The 21,194-nt window shown below is 41.1% G+C and overlaps 2 protein-coding genes across 4 annotated transcripts; both read right to left on the bottom strand.

Annotated features, from left to right (window-relative positions):
- Nucleotides 1-6,658, bottom strand: LOC131458649 (mucin-5AC). Of its 2 annotated transcripts, none has more exons than XM_058627857.1 (7): nucleotides 6,353-6,658; nucleotides 5,468-5,500; nucleotides 4,999-5,124; nucleotides 2,072-2,662; nucleotides 1,705-1,807; nucleotides 1,534-1,622; nucleotides 1-1,438 (listed from the first exon to the last, which is right to left on the bottom strand). In XM_058627857.1, exons 1-6 carry the CDS (start codon nucleotides 6,525-6,527, stop codon nucleotides 1,574-1,576), a joined length of 1,077 nt encoding a protein of 358 aa, XP_058483840.1. In that variant the 5' UTR covers nucleotides 6,528-6,658; the 3' UTR covers nucleotides 1-1,438; nucleotides 1,534-1,573. The 2 variants fall into 2 exon arrangements, with proteins under 2 accessions (XP_058483840.1, XP_058483835.1); XM_058627852.1 differs by having other exon boundaries at nucleotides 1,694-1,807.
- Nucleotides 6,659-6,744: 86 nt separating this feature from the next.
- Nucleotides 6,745-20,550, bottom strand: LOC131458635 (zonadhesin-like). 2 transcript variants are annotated; one of them, XM_058627840.1, is made up of 23 exons: nucleotides 20,332-20,550; nucleotides 20,115-20,167; nucleotides 19,946-20,020; nucleotides 19,287-19,510; nucleotides 19,129-19,201; nucleotides 18,020-18,417; nucleotides 16,191-16,755; nucleotides 15,858-16,054; nucleotides 15,368-15,757; nucleotides 14,649-14,941; nucleotides 13,862-14,127; nucleotides 13,173-13,475; nucleotides 12,828-13,084; nucleotides 12,605-12,689; nucleotides 12,193-12,516; nucleotides 11,841-12,097; nucleotides 11,586-11,670; nucleotides 9,149-11,497; nucleotides 8,856-9,064; nucleotides 8,576-8,732; nucleotides 8,112-8,488; nucleotides 7,485-7,614; nucleotides 6,745-7,381 (listed from the first exon to the last, which is right to left on the bottom strand). In XM_058627840.1, the coding sequence occupies exons 1-23, from the start codon at nucleotides 20,406-20,408 to the stop codon at nucleotides 7,239-7,241; spliced, it is 7,287 nt and encodes a 2,428-aa protein (XP_058483823.1). In that variant the 5' UTR covers nucleotides 20,409-20,550; the 3' UTR covers nucleotides 6,745-7,238. The 2 variants fall into 2 exon arrangements, with proteins under 2 accessions (XP_058483823.1, XP_058483815.1); XM_058627832.1 differs by having other exon boundaries at nucleotides 13,170-13,475.
- Between the last annotated feature and the right edge of the window lie 644 nt (nucleotides 20,551-21,194).

A 21,194-nucleotide genomic window follows, 5' to 3' on the forward strand; every position in this document is an offset into this window, starting at 1 on the left:
TTAACGCAAAATGACATGAATAAACACCACTTCACCTCCGTGAAAGACACAAGGGAACAGGCCTCAACAACAACAACAACAACAATAACAACTACCGAACAAGGTGGGTCAAACTTTTTTGTTCCGTTTTTCTAAATGTATTCATTTATTTTAGACTTTTTTGAAGCGTTGAAGTGTAGCCATTAGATACTTTGCAAAGTGTGATGAAGCTGTTGTCTAATTGCTGCTATCCGCACAGAGACAGGGCTCTGAATCATTGAATAGTTGTTTGTTGCTCATTCATTTGTTAATGCTGTAACACAATCTGTGCACGAGGTCTGCTGAAGCTGCATGTGAGAATCAATTCATCCTCATTTTTTGGTGCAAAATGAGTCATCAACTCCAATATGACACATTCTCGCCTGTGCTTTGTGTATTATTATTAATGTCTCTCCTTATCACATAGATAACACTGCAAGTCATGTTCTTGACACATGCGCTCAGATGTTTTAATTTGGGCGTGAACATATTTAGTTTAAGCTTTGAAATACAGCAACGTTATGGCTAAAAGCTGGTATGAATAATTATGTTACTTTATCACATATTTACAGGTACTGTATTTTTGTACACATGTCTCTTATAAATTTGATATATTATGTGCTTTGCTGTTGAAACAATTACCCCTTATGCTCTCGGAAAATGTATTGGATGTAGTTCGGCTTTGTAGGGTTGGTTGTACAAGACTAATTTCAGGCAGTGAAGAAGAATACAGTTAGTAATCTCTAGATTTCATTGTCTATCCGTAAGGTATTTTGTGACTGTCCGGTATAATTCACGGTCCAGGCAGTTATCACTGTGATTTGAGGCCAGTGGTGGAGAACTTATTTGCACTTGGATGGTAGGGACAGGGAAGCTTGAACACTTGTTTGTGTAGTAGTGGGAGCTGTGGTTTGTGAATGAAAAATCGACATGTTGTTTCATCCAAATTAATTCACCAACATTTTATTGTAAGCTTTGGCTCAAAAGAGCTAAGTGGAATGGAATCACTGTCATTGGTGAGTGCAGAGCAAAATGCAGTTTAACTTTTCTTGTCAAATGTGATATTGATGATTTTCAGATGGCAACATTCACATTATTACCCCACATAGAGCTTAGTGATGGAGAATTAATAAGGGACACAAGGACATACCTTCAGACATACCTTCATCAAAATGTATTATCAAAACATGGACAGTGGTTGCTGTTTACATACCAACTCTAATCAACCGAAGCCGTGATTCAGATCAAAATAAAACTAAGCACCCAAGGACAATAACATTTGAGACATTTTGACACCTGTTGACCATTGTCTGACCCTTTCATTGTCCAAAAAGGGGATGCTTTGTTAGTGGCGTTTAATGTGTTTTATTACCACAGTGCAGTCAGTACAGTTCTGCTGGAAGAGAGCCTGTGATATGAGCTGTCAAAAGAGACAAAGGTTTGTTTATTGCATTTGTGGTTGATTATGATACAATAATGGTACGATTTGAAATGTAAAGGTTTTTGCTGACTTACTTTACACAAAGCCTCTGAAATCAAGTTTTTGTTTTCCTCATTATATGAGGAGACAAAAGCCTTGAGATAAACTGTCGGCGTTTGATAATCTGAAAAAGGGAAATAAAACACAGAAGTCTATCATTGTGTCTTAATTCAGATATTACCATACTGACTGTACCTTTGTTAGACCTGGTGGTTGTAGGGGAAACCTCAGCTGTGCTTCCATCTGCTGGTGGAGATGTGACACTGCTAGCTCCCTGAGTCGAACTGGTGTCTGACAGTGTTGTTCCTACTGTGAGAACAAGTCTGTTTAATACTTTAAACTTTTCTTCAATTTATGGGATTTGTAAAAGTGTTTTTGTAATAAATGTTGTGATAATTGTTTGCACTTCCAAGCCACCGTAGTTCAAAGCCTGTCGTAAAGCATCACAGAAGAGGTTAGTCATTAAATGAGGATCATTACTGTGTCAGACCCTGATGAAAACGGTTCAATTTTTTTTTACATTTTACATTTCTTTTTCAATTTTAGACTCATCATGGCAACCTAATGACCAACCTGTAGCTGTAGAGATCGTGGACACTGAAGTCATCAGTCCATATGTGGGTGTTGATGAAGTGCTGCTGCTTGATTGACTGGTTTCTTTAGTGGACACCACTACTGAGGTTGTCCTTTGTGCTGTAGTAGTAGAGACTCTGGATCCTGAAGTTGTGCTCAAATGCGCTGATGGAGATGTTGTGTTGCTGCTTTGCATGCTTGGTGCAGTCGGGACAGAGTGTGAAAGTGTACTGTTATCCGTGGTCAAAGATGTACCACTGATTGTTTGGCTGGTTGCTGAAGCAGCAGAAACGGTTGATGCTGCAGTTGTGTTCCCATCTGTATTGCTGTATGTTGCGCCAGAAGCCGTCACTTCAGAGACTGATAAAGTGGAGCCGTTATCTGCAGGCGTAAGTGTAGTTGCGTTGCTTATCTGAGTGTTTGCTGGAGTAGCAGACGTTCCGGACGCTGATGTGCTGCTCGCATTCACCAGCGCAGGTGCTCTACTGCTGCTTGTTGCTGTGGGTGCTGTTGTTGATGACACTGTTGCCAATGCTGATGCAGTAGTGCCATTTGATGTGCTTGCTCTGGTTGGGGTTGCAGTGATCAAAGCTGTGGTAAAGATGGAAGACACTTAAACCCTTAATTCAGTCTCAAACATTTAGTTCAAATTAATACTATTACCCCTTTCCCACTAGCGCGACTCGGCAAGGCACGGTTATGTGTAAAACAAAGTCACGGCAGTTCCATGCAGCCATGCAGTGATGACTCCGTCCATGTTAAGGAGGTACAATAGTAATGGAAAATCATACTGAACCGTGTAGTGTCGAGCTGTGCTGAGGCTGGGACCATGTAGTGGGTACACAGCATATGTGACAAGCTATTTCTTCAGATACAGTATTCAGGTAGCTTTCCTGTCTGTGATGCCTCCTCTGCTGCCTTTTTACACAATTATTCTCATTTTCCTTTGAATAACATTTTTTAAATGATGATTACTATGATATTTGTGCAGATCTGTGAGAAACAAAGATGTTTTCTTCAGTCTGTAGAATAAGTGTATAGGTCAGGACAATGTTTTATCTAAAATGGTAATTTCACACACATTTAAAGGGGACATATTATACCCTATTTCCCCCATTAAAATAGTTCCCTGGTGTCCTAATGAACATGTCAGTGACATGCCTTGGTCAAAATACCATAAGGATGAAGCATCATAGCAGTTCAATAACCCTGCTAAGCCCGCCCCTTTCAGAACGCTCGGTTTTCGTGCTTGGTCCCTTTACATGCAAATGAGACACAGGCAAACACACACCCACTTCTTCCAGGGGGTTTCTGATTTGTCCTCGTTACAGCGCTTTACAGCTCTATTCGTCTCCCCCTCCCTCCACTAGTTCTCTGACAATATCAACATGGCAGCGTGCGCAGAAAACAGCCAGAGTGCCGTCACAGGAAGAGACGTTCTACATAAGGATCGAGCCGAACAGTGCCGAACTGTTAATCAGTTAAAAACACTTAGGAACAGCACCACTGATCGCCAGCGGCGCGCGGCGAGCTGCATAAGCTGGCGCTGTATGTTACTGTATCAGACCGGTGACTATGCTCCGGAGACCTCGTCACCGCGGCACCGCTGATCGCCAGCGGCGAGCGGCGAGCCGCCTAAACGCATACAGCGGCCGTTTAGGCGGCTCGCCGCTGGCGATCAGCGGTGCCGCGGTGGCGATCAGCGGTGCCGCGGTGGCGAGGTCTCCGGAGCATAGTCACCGGTCTGCACCGGAGCTGGCGATCAGTCGCATACAGCGGCCGTTTAGGCGGCTCGCCGCTGGCGATCAGCGGTGGCGATCAGCTGATTTTCACAGAGAGTGCAGCACCTCTGCACAGAGAGTGCAGCACCGCTGATCGCCAGTGGCGAGCGGCATAAACTGCCACTCGCCGCTGTATATGTGATTGTATCAGACTGAGTCTGTGCTCCGGTCATGGAGGACGTACTGAACAAATATTTTTAATTAGGACGTGTCAGAATGGTCAGTTATGAGCTCTATGTGACCTTTTCTTAACAACGTGTGTGTGTTTGTACGTCGGTGAAATACGTCCCCTGACTAAATACGGCGACCGCTGTCTAGTGCGAACACACGTTTGCTGACTTTATCCGGCACATTAGCTTCATATATCAAATCCTCTGTGGAAGTTTGTGTAAAACACTGTGCTCCACTGTGCAGCCACGAACAGCACACTTGTCCCTCTGCGTTGACATAATACCGCTCTTCCTCCCTCGCCTGCACTCTCGCAGGGACAAGGTGGAGCTAAGGTGGAGCTCTCGAAGTAAACTTACTGGTGGGGCGGTAACATTCGCGGTGAAATGCGCATGCTGACGTCATAAACGCAGGGAATTCAACATCGAGTGTTTTATCGCCTATACTTACACTAAGGGGAACCACGAAAACATGACGGAGTATTCTTTTTCCACACTTTGGTGACTGGTAGGGCCCCCAGAGTCCCAAATATAAGTATTAAAATGGTTAAAAAGTTGATTTTGCGTAATATGTCCCCTTTAAGAAATATTGCGCTTGACAATTGCGATAGGCCATATTGTGATTTTGATCAAATTTGGATAAATTGTTCAGCCCTATTATCTATGGTATACAACCAGAAAAACTGTCCACATGCTGCTTTTCAGATCCCTTTGATGTCGTGATTATTCACTCTAGAGTACAGTTCAGATTGCTTGTGTCCTTAGTTTTTACAGCAAAACAACACAATATTAGTTATTTTTTCTGATGGCCATTTAAAGTGGATCCAAGGCAAAACTGTACTCACAGCGCCTTCTGCTGGACCACGTGGTAATTAGTTAGAACAGTCTGATGCAATTCTAGGCTGTATATTTTGACCTTATCCACATTTGAATGGATAACCAAAATTTGGATAAAGAGTTACAGCCCACCCATACTTACATACACAAGTTGACCTGTAGTCCTCACAGCAGTCGTTTAATGATATGCAAACCTCATCACAGAAACACCCCCTGAAACAGGTCAAGTTTTGATCAGGGCAACACAGTGCTGGTGGACCTGCACAACCTGGAGCACACACACACACACACACACACACACACACACACACACACACACACACACACACACATCACAGATGTTGGACAGAGACACAATCAACACTGCATTGTTTGAAGATCACATTAGTCCTTTACCACATTGTGATTGTTTAATTTCATCTACAACAGGCAGTGTAGAAATAATAGTAGAAAGAGTTCATAAGAATCTCTAGATTTAGTCTTTGTGTTACGTGACTGTCCGGTATTATTACATTCCAGGCAGTTATCACTGCGATTTGAGGTAAGTGGTGTAAATGTTTAGAGAATATGTTGCACTGTAGGAACAGGGAAGCTTGAATTGTGTATATTACCTGTTGGTGCAGTAGTGGGAGCTTCGATTTGTGCTGGAGAATGAAACATCAGTATAGACAGATAGTTATTCAATTTAAATTCATTCACCAACATTTCTTGTGAGATTTTGCCCAAAAGGGCTAACTGGAATGAAATGGAAGCACTTTTTATTGGTTAATAGTCTGGTATAGCAAAAGTGGGTAATGCAGTTTAATCTTTCTTGTAAAATGTGATGACGATGACGGTAACATTCATACTTCTTGCCTTACACAGTGATGGAATATAAATAAGGGACACAAAGACAAAAGCTCTGTACAGACAACACAACTTGTACACACTTAATTTTTCATAATCTCATGTAGACACCATTTACAATCAGTTTCTATGAACAATAACATTTGTTTCCTGTTACATCTCATTAACAAAGTTGTTATTATTCTTCTGGCCTTTTTATGAGAGTAATAGTCACACAGTCATTGGCACAATTTACTCTGAGAAATAACACTCACCAAAATGTAATAGGAACACATGAAAGGTGGTCGCTGTTTACATACCGACTCTAATAACCTGAAGCAGTGATTTAGATCAATATAAAACTGAGCGCCGAAGGACAATAACCAGGTTCAGCAGAGGTTTATTTTTTAATTGAGAGTGGGATTGTGTGAACATTAAAGTAGTTGTTGTCATTCTCTGGAAGAATCCACTCATCTGAAAGATTACATTTGTACAGTCATTTAGCAAGAATTACAAACATCCCAAAGAACAATAATATATTTTTGTATCAAATTGTTATATTGCATTTAACTATGCATAATTACTCATCCCCATAAATGTTTGTCTTTAATTTTTCATGTAAGTATTAGACAGTGTTATCAGTCTTACATTTGTGTAAATATTTTACTTACCATCACTGATTGTTAGCAACTGGAACAGGAGAAAGAAGCATGATACAAAGTAATCCATGATCCTGCTCTTTCTTAGCACAGCCAAGGTGTATTTATATATGAACAGACACACTGAGAGTATTGTTGTCTTGACAAGACTGATCTCATTGTCTTTCAGAAATGCGGTAAATGACATTAAAATATCAAGTTACAGAAGTTCAGTTTGATTATTTTTCTTCCTTAGTTTCTCCTGTTCTACTGGTTTGCACTGTCAGACTGGAGATATGTCAGGTGTAAATGTCTAGACAGCAGGTGACACAAATTATATCATTGTTTATATATGGTTCATGGCTTCTTTTAAACAACAACCTACCAATGTACAGACATACTAGAGGAAATGATGACCAACGTCATTCTTTGTAATTATTTATTGCACTTTCAACCCTTTTTTGGACTTTTTCAGGTAATTATAACCAATCCACATTGTGTACACATGCATTCTCATTAAACACTGTGTTGTACCTGTATAAGATAAAGAATATACATAGGTGTAAGGTTATCTCGTTTGAATAAATAGTATGCTTGACAGTGACAAAAAAACTGTAATATCTGATCTGACACAGGCTGCAAGGTAACAAAGGTTTTTAAATTAAAAACATTCAGATGTACGCTTGACAGCAGATTCTTCTTGAAAAATGCAGTCGAAATCTGGTTTTTCTGAAAAAACTGGGGGCAAAGAAAATTGGACATCAGTGCCACTGGTGTTTATGTCAAGTCATCTTGGGATGCTCAGGTTTATTGTTAAAAGAAGGGGAATTTGTCTATTCCTGACTCAATCAATAAGGAGATTTTACAATCTAAACAATACGTATTTCTACTTGTTTTTAAACCTTTTTAAACCTGTTGTTTACACTCTCCAACTCTCTCCAAACTCTTGAACGGTCTTCGCCCTGGTGCCATCTGGCTTCATTTTTTCATTCCACTTCTGACCATCAAAGTTACCACACAGACCTCCAACTTTACTTCTATATATGTGTGGTAGAGTGATCTCTGTTGGAATAACATCAACAATACATTGTCACTTACACATTAAAAAACATTTCACATTTTATTCCCCCCCAGGAAACAATTCATTAAGGTGAGTGTTTGATACCTGCTGTGTTGCGTCCATCAAATTCCACTGAGAGGCCAAAGTCAGTCTTTAGGTAGATTTGAGAGGAATGCTGTCGGATGTTTAGACCAGCTGTAGGTGATACAGGCATTTTAGTTCTCTTTCCGTCCACCTGAGGGGAAATGGAGAGAAGGATGTGTTAGTGGAACTTATTCAATGAGACTTGTATAAACTATAGGAGGCTTAGTGGTGCAGTGGTCATATATCTGCTTGTCTGTCCCTCGCTTTTGTCTCTACCTCACCTCCCTATCTCCTTTTCTCTTCCCCTTTCTGTCCCCACCTCTTCCTCTGTCCCCCATTTTTCCTCTCACCCCAACTGGCTGAGGATGGTGGTTTCCTAAAAGGGAGTTTTTTCTCTCCACTAATGCTTAGTGCTTGCTCATTGTGTGAACTGTTGGGTTTATCTTCTCTCACTATAATTTTGTAAGTCCAATTCTGAAGGAAAATAACAATATAATTTAGCCCATGTACATTTTCTATCTCTGTACTATGCTCAATATTATTTCTACAATATACACACATTTCCACCATAGATATCATGTTTACTTAAACTTTGCTGGGAGAAAGATGTGGCAGCAATGTGTTGTTTAGAAAGCTATTGATACTTACAACCAATTTACTATTCTTCTTTAACTCCACAGTGTGATTGTACACGACAATCTTGAGCTCTTTTAATCTGTAATGTCCATCACTCTCTTCACTGTCGTCGTCATCATCATCATCATCATCATCATCATCATCATCATCATCTTCATCCCTCACTCTGCGACTGTGGTTTTCTTCACTGCTACTGTCATCATCGTGCTTGTCGTCATCATCGTTGTCTACTCTGTGTGTATTGATGCTTACAATGTAGACATCTGGAAGGTTATTTGGCAAGTTGTTGGTCCGGACTAGAACGTATGAATGCTTGCCCTTAAAGTCATGCCTAATTTTATCAAAGGTTCTGTACTCAGGGTCTGGCTCTATGGTACACCCACTGAAGTCTGTGGAGGAACAAGTGTAAAGCAACTTAATTGGTGAAGAGTATGCAATATAGTGTAGGTATGTCACAATGATGGTATTTACAGCACCTGTAGACTTGCAGTAGTATTCGCCCTTGTCATTTTGAAGGCAGACAGCATTTTTATCGCATTCCTCATCATCATCACAGTCAATCTTCCCCAGGCCGTCGTCTTTTTCACATTCACATTTTTGACTGCAGTGATCAGCATACCAAATTTCATTGAACTGTCAAGAAAGAGAAAGACATTGTTGAGGCTGGACCTCATTGTCCACATGCATTTCTCTGGTAGTCCCAAATCAACAATGTACTGTACAATTATTCAAAAGCTATTCTGAACACATATTCACCTGATGTTTGTTGCCATTACTGTCCACACAGCCACACTCCTCAATAGGCACACAACGCCCCAATTTCCGAACAAACCCATCATTGCAGACACATCCTGGCTCACAGCTATTACTGTTATTGCAGTGTGGGGGCCCATTTAGGTTTGAACAGGTTGGACTGCAGGCCGGGATACAAGAGGTGTAATGACTGTTCTCTGGGCAAGAGGGTGCTAGAAAGATGGAGATAGAAACAAGGCATTCATACTATGTAGTTTACAAGTGATGCTGTTTGCCAACATGACATGACAACTTACTTGGTCTGGCTGTAGTGGTTGGGGGTTGTGGTTTAGCTGTAGTGGTTGGAGGTGGTGGTCTAGCTGTAGTGGTTGGAGGTTGGGGCCTTGCTGTAGTTGTTGCTGGATTTGGTCCAACTGTAGTGTGTGTTATATCTGTGGTCTGAGGTTGGGGCCAAGATGAAGTGGTTGAAGGTCGTGGTATGCTTATTGTTTGTGACTCAGATGGAGCTGCGGTTGATGTTGGTGGCAGTGTTGTGGTTGGTGGGTTAGGTCTAGCTGTACTGGTTGTGGGTCGAGGTCTGAATGTAGTAGTTGGAGTTTGTGGGCCAACTGTAGTGGTTGGAAATTGTGTTATGCTTGTTGCTTGTGATTCAGATGGAGCTATGCTTGGTGTTTGTGGCTGTGTTGAGGTTGCTGGATTTGGTCTAACTGTAGTGATTGTAGGTTGTGGTCTAGCTGTAGTGGTTACAGGTAGGGGCCTAGCTGATGTAGTTGAGGGTTGTGGTCTATCTGTGGTTGGAGGTTGGGGCCTAGATGAAGTGGTTGAAGGTGGTGGTATGCTTGTTGTTTGTGACTCAGATGGAGCTGTGGTTGATGCTTGTGGCAGTGTTGTGGTTTGAGGTTGGGGCCTAGCTGATGTAGTTGTGATGTAGCTGATGTTGTGTGTTATATCTGTGGTCTGAGGTTGGGGCCAAGGTGAAGTGGTCGAAGTTTGTGGTATGCTTATTGTTTGTGACTCAGATGGAGCTGTGGTTGATGTTGGGGGCTGTGTTGTGGTTGGTGGGTTAGGTCTAGCTGTAGTGGTTGTGGGTCGTGGTCTAAATGTAGTAGTTGGAGGTTGTGGGCCAACTGTAGTGGTTGGAAATTGTGTTATGCTTGTTGCTTGTGATTCAGATGGAGCTATGCTTGGTGTTTGTGGCTGTGTTGAGGTTGCTGGATTTGGTCTAACTGTAGTGATTGTAGGTTGTGGTCTAGCTGTAGTGGTTACAGGTAGGGGCCTAGCTGATGTAGTTGAGGTGTGTGTTATATCTGTGGTCTGAGGTTGAGGCCAAGATGAAGTGGTTGAAGGTTGTGGTATGCTTATTGTTTGTGACTCAGATGGAGATGTGGTTGATATTGGTGGCAGTGTTGTGGTTGGTGGGTTAGGTCTAACTGTAGTGGTTGTGGGTCGTGGTCTAAATGTAGTAGTTGGAGGTTGTGGGCCAACTGTAGGGGTTGGAAATTGTGTTATGCTTGTTGCTTGTGATTCAGATGGAGCTATGCTTGGTGTTTGTGGCTGTGTTGAGGTTGCTGGATTTGGTCTAACTGTAGTAATTGGAGGTTGTGGTCTATCTGTAGTGGTTACAGGTAGGGGCCTATCTGATGTTGTTGAGGTTTGTGTTATATCTGTGGTCTGAGGTTGGGGCCTAGATGAAGTGGTTGAATGTTCAGGTATGATTGTTGTTTGTGACTCAGATGGAATTGTAATTGATGTTTGTGGCAGTGTTGTGGTTGGTGGGTTTGGTCTAGTTGTGGTGGTTGGAGGTTGGGGCCTTGCCGTAGTGGTTGATGGTTGGGGCCTACCTGTAGATGTTGGTGGTTGTGGTCTATCAGTGGTTGGAGGTTGTGGCCTACTTGTAGGGGTTGGTGATTGTACAATGGTTGTTGTTTGAGACTCAGATGGAGCTGCGGTTGATATTGGTGGCAGTGTTGGGGTTGGTGGGTAAGGTCTAGCTGTAGTGGTTGTGGGTCGTGGTCTAAATGTAGTAGTTGGAGGTTGTGGGCCAGCTGTAGTGGTTGGAGATTGTGTTATGCTTGTTGCTTGTGACTCAGATGGAGCTATGCTTGGTGTTTGTGGCTGTGTTGAGGTTGCTGGATTTGGTCGAACTGTAGTGATTGTAGGTTGTGGTCTAGCTGTAGTGGTTACAGGTAGGGGCCTAGCTGATGTAGTTGAGGGTTGTGGTCTATCTGTGGTTGAAGGTTGGGGCCTAGATGAAGTGGTTGAAGGTTCTTGTGTGCTTGTTTGTGAAAGAATTGTGGTTGATGTTTGTGGCAGTGTTGTGGTTGTTGGGTTTGGTCTAGTTGTGGTGGTTGGAGGTCTTGCTGTAGTGGTTGATGGTTGGGGTCTAGCTGTAGATGTTGGAGGTTGGGGCTCAGTTGTAGTGGTTGATGATTGTGTTAAGCTTGTTGATTGCAACTCAGTTGGAGCCATGCTTGGAGTTTGTGGCTGTGTTGAAGTTGGTGGTTTTGGTCTAGCTGTAGTTGTTGGTGGTTGTGGTCTAGCTGTAGTTGTTGGTGGTTGTGGTCTAGCTGTAGTTGTTAATGGTTGTGGTCTAACTGTAGTGGTTGAGCTGTTTGCTGGAGCAAGGGTTGTTGGTCTAGTCAGGTCTGTAACAACATTTTGCAAGTCAGTCTCATAATATTTTCAGATATAACATCTTTGGACAAATGTAGACTCTCTGAAAGACAAAGTCACCTTCACAGTGTCCATGATAAAGTGATATATCATCTATGGCCACATCAGACTGATCATTGGAACCTCTCCTTCCTTCAAAAAATATCTAAGAGTACAAAGGTCAATAGTAAAGTTTGTCTGAAACAGTATTGTTATTGTTACAGGTGATTTACTAGAGTTTGGATTGTAAGTTGCTTTGGATAAAAGTGTCTGCTAAATGCTTACATTTTTAATATTAGCAGCATAAGTAAATAAACAAAATTCAATAAACCTCACCTGGAAGGCTCCACTTGAAGTTAAGTCCACCTGGGCCAGGTGCCAAGCATTTCCCTGATCATTTCTTTTCCACCAAATGGAATTGGATATTCTGTTCTGCACCTGGTAAACGTGGAGGCCCATTGTGTCCGCTGAGCCATACATATGATACCAGAACTGCAGACACTGAGGACCAATGTTTAAACACTCAGAGCTGATGAGACGAGCTGTATCTCCATGTGTTACACTGCTGGCCTCTATGTACAGGTAGTGACCACCTAGTGAAGAGGAAAAGACATGTAACCTAGTAAAAAAAATTTTTTTTTTTACTATTATATCTCTCTCATCATTTAGCTTGTCAAGAGGGTGTTACCGCCAGTGTGATCAGCAGAGGGTCCAGTTATCGGGGTAGGTGTGGAACCACTGTGCCAGGTCCAGTCAAATGCATCAGTGATCATCTGATTCCAGCTACAAAGATCATTGTCAAAGCTACAGCCAAAATTACAGACTATGGGTTGTTGGGGCCTAGTTGTGTGGGTTGGAGGTTGGGGCCTAGCTGTAGTGATTGGAGGTTGGGGCTTAGTTGTAGTGGTTGGAGGTTGGGGCCTCGCTGTGGTTGGAGGTTGTGGTCTAGCTGTAGTGGTTGAGCTGTTCGCTGGAGGAAACTCTGGGGCAGGGGTTGTTGGTTTAGTCAGGTCTGTAACAACATTTTACAAGTCAGTCTCATAATATTTTCAGTTATAACATTTGTGGACAAATGTAGACTCCCAGAAAGACAGAATCACCTCCACAGTGTCCATGATGAAGTGATATATCATCTATGGCCACATCAGACTGATCATTGGAACCTCTCCTTCCTTCAAAAAATATCTAACAGTACAAAGGTCAATAGTAACGTTTGACTGAAACAGTAGTGTTATTGTTACAGGTGGTTTACTCATAGAATTGACTTTGTAAGTTTTTAATATTAGCATTATGAGTAAACAAACAACATTGAATCAACTTCACCTGGAAAGCTCCACTTGGAGTTAAGTCCACCTGGGCCAGGTGCCAAGCATTTCCCTGATCATTTCTTTTCCTCCAAATGGAATTAGTTATTCTGTTCTGGACCTGGTAAATGTGGAGGCCCATTGTGTCCGCTGAGCCATACATATGGTACCAGAACTGCAGACACTGAGGACCAGTGTTCAAACACTCGGAGCTGATGAGACGTGCTGTATCTCCATGTGTTACACTGCTGGCCTCTATGTACAGGTAGTGTCCACCTAGTGAAGAGGATAGAAGACATGTAAAACATTTTTTTTTACCATTCTATGTTTCTCATCATTTAGCTTGTCAAGAGGGTATTACCACCAGTGTGGTCAGCAGATGGTCCAGTCATCGGGGTAGGTGTGGAACCACTGTGCCATGTCCAGTCAAATGCATCAGTGATCATCTGATTCCAGCTACAAAGATCATTGTCAAAGCTACAGCCAAAATTACACACTATAGGTTGTGGCGTAGTTGTGGTGGTTGGAGGTTGGGGCTCAGCTGTAGTGGTTGGAGGTTGGGGCTGCGTTGAAGTTGTTGGTTTTGGTCTAGCTGTAGTTGGTGGTTGTGGTTTAGCTGTAGTGGTTGAGTTGTTTGCTGGAGCAGGGGTTGTTGGTTTAGACAGGTCTGTAACAACATTTTGCAAGTCAGTCTCATAATATTTTCAGTTATATCATTTTTGGACAAATGTAGACTCTCAGAAAGAGAAAGTCTTAACCAATCAAAACTGTCAGTGGAGCTTTGTCCTGAATAAATAAAGGTTTACCAACTGTTGAAAGGGAGATGTTTAAGCTTTACACCTTTGCTGCAGTACTTTGATCAACAGTGAAAAGCAAAAGCATAAAAAGCTAATCAAACCCCCCCCCCCCCCCCCCGCAGCATAGTAGGAGTTCTTAAACATGTAGCGGTAATAATCAAGAAGTGTGTTTTTTTCAAAACCAATGAATTAATCAGATACAGTATCCATACACACTTTCACAGATAGTATTTTGTTATTAACATATGTAACACACCACAAGCTGTGTCTGCCTGCCATGGGGGCAACTCCACTCCTGCAACCTGGCATGCTGCTGCATAGGACTTCAGGGATTCACATAAGGTTTGTTGGTCACCATTTGTGGCACAATAGTCATACACACAACTACTGAGATAGATGTTTGGGTGGATGGTCTCATGGCAGAGCTGGAAGGCTTCCCCCAGTAGTGGACTACAATCATTGTAAGCCTTATTCTCTTCATCATAGTCACAGTGCCTTGGGACATTTGGATAGGCTGTACATCTGGAAGAGAGAGTGTGAATAATTAGACACCTGTTTGTAGTATTTGACTCGGAATGGTGTGGGTAACTGTTGATTGTATTTATTTTTGTTAGCTGACAATTGACATTTTATGCAGCATATACTATACAGTAAGTTTGTGCATCTTCACCAATTAAGACTGATATGATGTGCACTAATAAATGCATTGCCAACAATCCAATATCTTAAAAAAAAACAAAAACCTTTGAAGCAACTGCAAATGTAATATGATTCAGCTCTATTGTGATGCAGATGTAATCATATTTTAATTCACCACAATGTAACAGGAAGATGAAATGTGTTGTGAGGCAAAATGATATGCAATTCAATGCAGCACATTGCTGTTTTCAGCTAGTAAATGGGTAAGCACGTGTATTTTGTTTTGCTGAAAAAAAAATGGTGGAACCTTTCCTTTTATGCTGTTGATCATTTCTTTTTGGATTTGAGTCTTTCATTTAATTTATATTCACAAGTGTGCAGGTACCATGTGGTCTTAAACTCACTCATAATTGTTCTGCACCCTCCAGCTGTCGCCAAAATCAAATGGCTCTGTAACGTGTTGGCCTTCGGGTGTCACAAAGTCATCGTCCTGGTATCCAGAGAAGGTGCCACACAGTCCACACAGTTCATACTTGTAGCTTTCATCCACCTGGAGAAAGAGTCTTTTCTGCCCATCAACCATCATTCTGAGGCCAAAGGATGTCTCCAAGATAATATATGAATGATGCATGTAGACCCATACTGATCCGTATGTTTCACTGGTGGAATAAGGGAGTTTTACAGGATGGTCATTCACCTAGAGAAAAGAAAATTTGTTATTTATAATTAGTTCATTTAAACTACATATATACTGTATATACATATCTACTGAGAAAGTTGACTGGTAACTTCTAAATTACTGATCAGGTCAAATGGGTGAGTGATAAATGAGTCTATTCTTGTAAGCCCCAGATGACAAACAGGGGAGATAGTAATAACAAAGGCATGCTGATACGACATTAACTACTGCCAGATATATATATGATACTGTGGCAGTCCAGTAAATGGACCACATATGTCATGAAATACTTTTGAAGGCTAGTTAGCAGTTTACTTAAACATCTGGAGAATGATCAACATAAGCAAATGCTTATTGCTTCCGACACAGGACTACACACAGAGATACTTAATGCATTATGCTTTGCAGCCTTGACATTATTTATACAATTATTTTCATACTTACATAGACTTCTCCATTTTGGTTTAAGGTGAAGTCAAAGTCTTCCATATGCAGAGTTGCAGCTTCCAACTTGGACAGGGTAAAGTTCTGAAGTGGAGGATGCATGTTGTGCCCAATTACACTAAACTGGACTGGGCTTTCGACTCCACATGTTGTAGTCAGTGTGTAACTGCAGCCCCCTTGAAAGTCGTAAGCCGTCTTGTCAAAAGTGATGTAGTGTGGATCACCATACACACTGCAGGTGGTAGGCATGAAAGGGAAGCAGTCTTTCACCCCGTCCCTGACCTTACAAACCTCATTGTTTGCACATTGCATTGAGGTGCACGTGAGGTCATTATTACCCACACAGTGGCACTGCTGCTCACACTGTCCTTCCACAAATGTTGACCCTTTCTGTGGAGAAAGGCACGTGTGTAAAAAGAAAAAGAAGAAGCTATATATCACTCTGTATGTAAGTAGGACAGTATGACATTTTTTTCATTATCTCACTCACCTCATAGTGTTTACCATTATACCAGCACCCACAGTCCTTGGCTGGGACACACTTCCCACCACTCAGTTTGAAGCCGTTGTCACACTCACATCTTTCCTCACAGTTTCCACAAGAGCTAGTTAAATCCAAACTGGAGCACACCTCAGGACAGCCATCAGCACACACGTTATAATGGCTGTTCTCAGCACACTGAAGGGCTGAGGGGACACAGGAGAGGAAAGAGGACTGAACATGACCTTAATGTCTGTGTATTATTGCAGTCATTTGCTACGGTTTCACCTATTTTAATAACGGGGAAGGGAAATGAAATCATACAGCAATCAGCTAACTTACGGCAGAATGTGGAATTCCTCCATATGGGCACAGCAACTCCAGCCTCCTTGCAGATATTACTGTAGACCTGTAATGTCTCACATAGCACTGCTGGGTCACCATGGGCAGAACACATACTGACCACACAGCCCCTGAAGTAACTCTCTGCTCCCAGAACTGACTGGCAGTCAGCAAAGGGCCCAGTATTAGAGATGAGGCCTCCACAGTAAAACTTGCTAGCATACACGGCCTTCTCCAGCGGGTCACACTCATGAGGCACTAGAATAGTTTCACAGGAGGAGGTGATTTGCCCAGTCTGCCAGCTCTTAGCCAAAACTGTAGCATTTTGGGCAGTTGTCCCATCAGGCTTGCGGAGGTCATCTTCCTTAAAGTGGTTGAAGTTGCCACACAAACCGCATACTTCGCCAGAATATGAGGATGGTAGGATAACATGTAGAGCCCCAGCATTGTCGTATGAAACAGACAGCCCGAAACTGGTAACCAGGACAACAGCAGCGGGGTTACTCTGGATGTTGACACTGCCGTTGCTGAGGCTCAGTGGAAGCTTCCTCGACAACCCATTAACCTAAAGAAGAGTGTATATATCAGATTCCCTTATGATGTCACAAGCAAATTCAACTCCAATACCTGAGAGTTTGCATGAAGAGCATCAGTCTGAAGATAAATCAATCTTTGATGATTGACAACACTGATAAGTCCTCTACATATTCCAGCAGGACACCATGCCATTAAACTCTGCACTTTACGATAAAGTCCATTATCAGTAGAAAAGGCTGTCAATAGATAACCTGCTCGATCAAGTATATTACTGACTTAAGCACTCATTACAGTAAATCTGTCTCGGGAGATATTTAAAATGAAAAGGGATATGTTATATATTGAAGAGGGAAGAATGATTTCTAACATACAGGAATTCTATCATACAGTTTCCAGCATATGTTAATTCAGTGCTTGAGGTTGGCTTGGCACGTACATTTCCAGCTCTTTACTTTGGACAGTAGGATGACTGCATTACAGGTGCAGTGTGTACCTTTTAAGAGGGCTTATGTGCAGAAATGACTGCCTGTAAGTATTGTATTAATTGTGTGTAGTTTTTAGTGAGAGAGTGAGAATAGCTGGTGTCACAGAATCACTCTGCTTGTGAATTCATGATTTTTGCATGCTGCAACCCTGTTTATTGTATGACACAGCAACTAAACTGCAACTCCTGCAAAATGCTGTTGCATTAATGTTTCACATGTAGACACTTTTGACCTGAATAATCACTAAAAGTAACTAAATCTAAAAGTCAAGTTTATAAAGTTACTTTCTTTGCATTCATTTGATACCCAAACAAGATACACTAGTAAAAGTTGCTTTATATTGTATAATATGGACTTAAATACTGTGGAAAATTGCAAATTATAACAATGAAAAAATATGTTTTTCTGCCCTAATGTTATAGTGTTGATGTATTCATGGATTTTCTGACATAGTTAATTGCAATTTGAATTGCCACACCATGTGAGATAGCATTGGAAATATACTCTAATTCAAACTTTCTGTATGGACCTACTTTTTAAAGATGCCAAACTATGACCCAAATCAGAATACAGAATATGAGAGCAAATATGTCTGTAAATCTGTAGGTCTCTACTCAGTCTTTGGGAACCACTGCACTAATACAAGGATGAGAACATGAATATAACATCAATTGTTTCAAGCCTGTAAGCCATTTAAATTGGAAAATAACTCTAGCAGTCTTTGCAATTTGACAAGTCATTTTCAGTTTGAAAGCAATAATTGCTCAGCCGTGTGCCATTTAAAATCTTTGGTAAGAAGTGACTCACCACCACCCGTTGTGTCTGCCTTTTCAGGAAGGAAACTCTGAAGTTCTCTGTGTTCACGTTAACCTGCTGGATAGCTGGCAGAGATGAGTTCCCATCCTGCTCATTGACTACTTCCACACTGAACATCGGCAGGGCCTTAGTGGATGAGCAGGTCTTGGCCAGTGTGTAGGTGCAGGGAGCCATGAAGCGAAATAGCACGCCATCAAAAGTGCTGCAGTCTGTGTGGCTGTGTATAGTGCACATCCCAGTGGTGGAAATCCCAGTGGAGCCTCTTCTTTGAGGACCACAGATTTGTCCCTCAGGGCATTGAGAGGGGAAGCAGGAGTGTTGGCCCTCTGAACAGATGCAGAGGGTGGACTCATCTGTCCATAACTCTGTATTAGATTCACACTGGGGTCCTGTGAGGCATATCACCAAGTAAACAGACACTTTGTAACCACAGCACCATCTGGCACAAAATAATTCATTAGTAATTTTAACGAATTGTGTTCAGAGGTAATACTGGATTTTAACATGTTTCAATAAAGATATTCAACCAATAATATTTTTATTCTTGAAGGAAAGACTGGGCACTTATGAAAACTCTCAAATTAAACCATGTTTTAGCTCTGCAAACTATAGAAGGGTGATGTCTTATAGCATTTTGCACTTTTCCTGATGTAGTCCAACATTTGTTATTACAATAGCATGTTGTCGATGTTGCAACATCGTGTACTGCATTTTTTCAATATGGTATGATTTTCATGAGTTGTTTGGTTTTGTTGAGGGAAATACTTTAAAATTGTACTAAGACTCCAAGGTTGGTCTTATTCGATTTCTGTGGTAAAATGTTGTGACCTCACCAACCCTTTGTTGACATGTGAATTAATTATGCCATTAGAGTGCCTTGGGAGAATCCTTTAAAATTGGGCACACATGTTCTTTTGACTTCATGGATTGACTGCTTAAATTTGGGTGACCTCAGGTCAATGTCATGGCGGTCTCAGAAAACAGGGTTTTTTGGCCTTTAAAGTCAACATTTACTTCTTGAAAATGTTGGTTGATGGAGGTATATATCCACTAAGCAGTAATTCTAGTGATAGCAAAACAAGATTTAAAAGGATTCTTACCACACAAGCCTCTTCTTACACCCATCTGGTTAAATGCGATTTGTTCCCCTGTAAACTTGGCTTCAAGCACAACCTAATGCAAGCAGATTATCCATTTAAATATATGTTATTTTAAATAATGACATCATCAATAAGGTTTTGGCAATGTGCAATCCTACCTGAGTCTCTGGTTTGGTGATCTTCAGGGGGACAAACACTTGTGTCCATGAATTTGTTATTAGTGCAGGAGAGGTCCAGATTTCTACCAGACCAGTGCTACTTTTCAGGAGAACTCGAAGTTCAGATCCACTGGCTGCAAATGGGACCTGGTACCAAAACTCTAGACAGGCTTCTTCCTCCAGCCCCAGTGTACCACTCTCTAATACGTTCACTGCAACATCACCTGGAGATAATAAGATAGTGACAATAAGAAAATATAACTAGCGAGATGCTTGTAGATTAACCAATTCTTGAAAGTGTAGAATGTTTTATCCCTGAGGGTTAGGAATGGGCTTTTGTGTCGTATTGTAATTAGTCACCGAAGGTGATTAATCTAATCTTTGAGTTCAGATTACATTGATTGGCCTTGTGAGAACATCAGGTGATAAAAGATTATTAGCCTGCCTCAGATCAGTTAATGAAATCATCTGGGACATAGTCACAGTCTGACTGCAGATTAAAATATAATTTATATTCTGAATCCATAATAAAAGTCAAGTAATCTCTCCCAGTGTCACAGTGAAATCATTACACAAAACAAATGTCTTTTATTTTCATTATTTCAATATTTACTTAATTAAATATGTTAATTCACTGCCATAAATGTTTTCCTCTTTACCTCTTCTCTGCTGGCTTCGTGTCCAGTCACAAATCAGATTGTTCTGTCGACTGTAGAAGCACTGTGTAACATATTCTGTGCACAACAAAGGGGGTCAAATGAGTTAAAAAGTATAGATTGCTGCAATTCATGTTATTCTGAGTAAATATCAAGTAAATATGCTTAATACCTGAATTTGGCCTCCACTCTGGTAAAGGAACCAATGAAAAATGATGTTCAGCTCTGAAAAAGAGAAAAAAAAAACATTACAACACAATTATGTAAATTACTTGATTAAGTTGAGTTATTGCTTTAATTTTACACTTAATGAAATTAAAATGAGCCACATATGAATATGATTTTTCAGCAGATATGTGATTTAAAAATCCAATCATATTAAGACCTACCTGCACTGAATCCCTGTGTGAGAGAGGAAAAGTAAAGTCACTATGAGCAACAAATCTGTGTGGACGCCTCCAAGCATGGCTGTTCCCTTAATGATAGCCTTTCAGCTGATTTCTAGTTGCTTAATTTCTGGTATTGATGATCGTGGAGCCTCTCAGTGGAAACGCAGCACATAGTTTACTGTATTTCCCTTTATCTCCCAGCACAGAGGTGTTGGTGCTCTTTTGTCCCTCTTATAAGATAATGGACTCTTTTAAGACTTTTATAGTCCCTGGCCCCACCCCACCTGACCAAGTAACTTCAGCAGTGGGCGGAGCAAGTAAACTGGAGGACAAGGAGGACAAAAAAGGGCTCAGTGACTATGTGGAGTAAAAATATTCTTAACTTGACGACAGCTGCAAACAAAACAGATAAGGATTTTGTTTTGCTTTGTTATAAGATGTATCAAGACCAAAGTAAACACATACAATTGAGCTACTACATTAGTCCATGGAGGAACATTTGATGACTTTCAACTATGATGTAAATCGTACAGGGTGAAAAAAAAGTTAGAAACAAGCAAAGTATAGTATTGTAGTATTGTATATGCTATACATCATGTATAGCATATATAGTATGTGAACATTTGGTGCTAATTATTACTGCCACAATACACTAATCTCTTGGCATTTAGCTTAACCTCTGCTTTACCTACAGTTTGTTTACTTTGATTCATTTATTATACGTTTATAATACTTGATTATTGTCTTTGTTGTATTTGTAATATTACATGAATAAGTGGATGCAGTAAAAGGGCCGACAGTATCGTTTCATTTGTAAGAAAGCCCTTAGCAAACAGCTGAGCCTATTCACCTGTCATAAAGTT

The sequence above is a fragment of the Solea solea genome, chromosome 1 (assembly GCF_958295425.1).
Source record: "Solea solea chromosome 1, fSolSol10.1, whole genome shotgun sequence".
Taxonomy (NCBI): domain Eukaryota; kingdom Metazoa; phylum Chordata; class Actinopteri; order Pleuronectiformes; family Soleidae; genus Solea; species Solea solea.